Source organism: Selaginella moellendorffii, unplaced genomic scaffold (genome assembly GCF_000143415.4).
Source record: "Selaginella moellendorffii unplaced genomic scaffold, v1.0 SELMOscaffold_224, whole genome shotgun sequence".
Classification (NCBI taxonomy): domain Eukaryota; kingdom Viridiplantae; phylum Streptophyta; class Lycopodiopsida; order Selaginellales; family Selaginellaceae; genus Selaginella; species Selaginella moellendorffii.
In genome coordinates this window covers 1-1,978 of record NW_003314484.1, presented here as the reverse complement: position 1 = coordinate 1,978, position 1,978 = coordinate 1, and the positions used below count along the sequence as shown (strand labels likewise).

General features: G+C 49.5%; 2 protein-coding genes across 2 annotated transcripts; both read right to left on the bottom strand.

The window, feature by feature from the left end:
* Nucleotides 1-467: 467 nt before the first annotated feature.
* On the bottom strand, nucleotides 468-1,199 carry LOC112343839 (eukaryotic translation initiation factor 2-alpha kinase-like). Its single transcript, XM_024667869.1, has 4 exons — nucleotides 1,057-1,199; nucleotides 855-1,009; nucleotides 636-802; nucleotides 468-578 (listed from the first exon to the last, which is right to left on the bottom strand). The coding sequence occupies exons 2-4, from the start codon at nucleotides 990-992 to the stop codon at nucleotides 575-577; spliced, it is 309 nt and encodes a 102-aa protein (XP_024523637.1). The 5' UTR covers nucleotides 993-1,009; nucleotides 1,057-1,199; the 3' UTR covers nucleotides 468-574.
* Nucleotides 1,200-1,949, bottom strand: LOC112343836 (eukaryotic translation initiation factor 2-alpha kinase-like). Its single transcript, XM_024667864.1, has 4 exons — nucleotides 1,883-1,949; nucleotides 1,773-1,826; nucleotides 1,585-1,710; nucleotides 1,200-1,516 (listed from the first exon to the last, which is right to left on the bottom strand). Exons 1-4 carry the CDS (start codon nucleotides 1,929-1,931, stop codon nucleotides 1,200-1,202), a joined length of 546 nt encoding a protein of 181 aa, XP_024523632.1. The 5' UTR covers nucleotides 1,932-1,949.
* Between the last annotated feature and the right edge of the window lie 29 nt (nucleotides 1,950-1,978).

Here is a 1,978-nt window from a genome sequence, read left to right as displayed (position 1 = left end):
AGAACTTGCAGGGGTGAGATTTTGAGTGTTCTGAAGTTACTCTCTTGTTTTGACTTCCAGGTTCCTTGGATTCATTTAATTGTTTAACTTATCTTTCTTTCTATAATTTTGCAGACTCGTCAAAAAGGTACTCGGCATTCCTGTAGGAAAACGTTTCCCTGTAAAAAGGTCAACAGGTCAAAGGTGCGAATATTCTCTCTACAAAAATCAACAATCCCGCCATTTTCTTCATCGCATCTCCCGAGAATTGGGATAGCTCTCCAGCTTCCACTCGATCTCTGCCCACTTGAGGTGAGATGCATGGACCCTACAAGAAGCCAGCCGTGGACACCACGCTGTTGCATCTCCCGTCAATGTGCTGTTTACCAATCCTGTTCCTTGAACCGAACCTGACTACAAGAATGTCGGAAGCCCTTGAGTTGTTCAGCAACCTTGATCGAGAACAACTCGGCCTGGCAGAAATGCAATGAACTGGCAACGAATTCATATTTCTGAATCGAAATCAGCATGCTGAAAAAGACCAAGACTACAAAGATGACAAAAAGGAGCAAGTAAATCTAAACAACTACAACGATCAGCTGCAAACAGACATGTTAGAAGCCAAGCAGAGAATCAGAGTAATGAAAGAAACTCACCAAACAGATTGCCAGGCAGGATCGCAGAGGATGTCGCGCGCGGATGGACGCTGGTCGCGTCTTGCTGCGACCAGCTCCAACACCTTGGGCGCAATTGATGGGTGTTGGTACGCCCAGTCTGCTGGTAAAACGCCATCCCGGACGTCAATCAATACCGACTCCCTTTCCTACACAGATTCACCAAACTAAGCAAGCACGTTGCACAAACTGCAGCCAAACCTGGTCCGGGGGACACCTCCAATGAAGTTCGAAGAGTATAACTCCAAGCGCAAGCATGTCAGTGTAGGTTGAGTTGCTCCGGCGCTGGGGAGAGTAGTAAACTGCTCTCCCCTTCTTGATATTTTCGGTCTCGAGCATGGACTCCTTATTTTTAGCTGTAAGCCAACAAATGAGAGATGGAAGAGATGTTTCATTTGCCTACCAAGACCGAAATCTCCCAGCTTGATGCGTCCATCGTCTGTGACGAAGATGTTGTGTGGTGCTATATCCCGATGAACACCCACGTTGTCGTGCACATGCGCCACAGCTTGAAGAAGCTGCCTAAACGCATCTGCAGGTGGTGACTCACCGCCCGAGGAGCACCGACTGGAGCGAGCGGCCACAAAACTCCATGACAATGTACACTTTCGACTTGCCCGGCTCGCCTTCCTCCTTCCACATGTCGAAGTATTTGACTATGTTGGGGTGTTCGCAGCGCTGGAGCATCTCTCCCTCCTTGAAGACGAGCGCGACATCCTGGTCTCTGGACTTCGTTGCTGTGCGAACCTTGATGACTTTGATGGCGTAGATTTGTTCGTCCTCCTTGCTACGGCACTTGTATACTTTCCCGGACGCCCCCTGGCCAACACAAGCGAGCACTTCGTAGCTGCTGCAGAAGCGGCCTGGACAAGAGAGACAAGGGGCCACTCAGAAGCGAAAAGATGCCAAAGAGACAAATTATTGTATCCACCTGCTGCTGCAACTGGAGTCTCCCCTCCCTTTTGGATCGATTCCACGATCCCGGTCACAACATTCGCCGAGAGCATCTTGAATCTCTCCAAGCGTTGTGCCATTGCGAGGAATTGCCGAACATATTCTGCAAGTCATGAATCAAACCAGCAAAGAGTCGTGTCAGCCAACAAAAGGAATTCCTCGTACCAGCGTCAGGAGCAGCCTGCAACGCGGATGCATCATGATCAGTTTCTCCTGCTCCTGCTTCAACGAGGATCTTCATCAGACAAGTGCAGATGTTTCAAGTTTTGACCAACCTGATCGAGCTCGGTTAATCGGATCCAGTGGGCGGGTCCTTTCGAGCATGACGTCGGATCGCTTCTGAGTGTGAGTAGACTGCAAGCATTGGAATC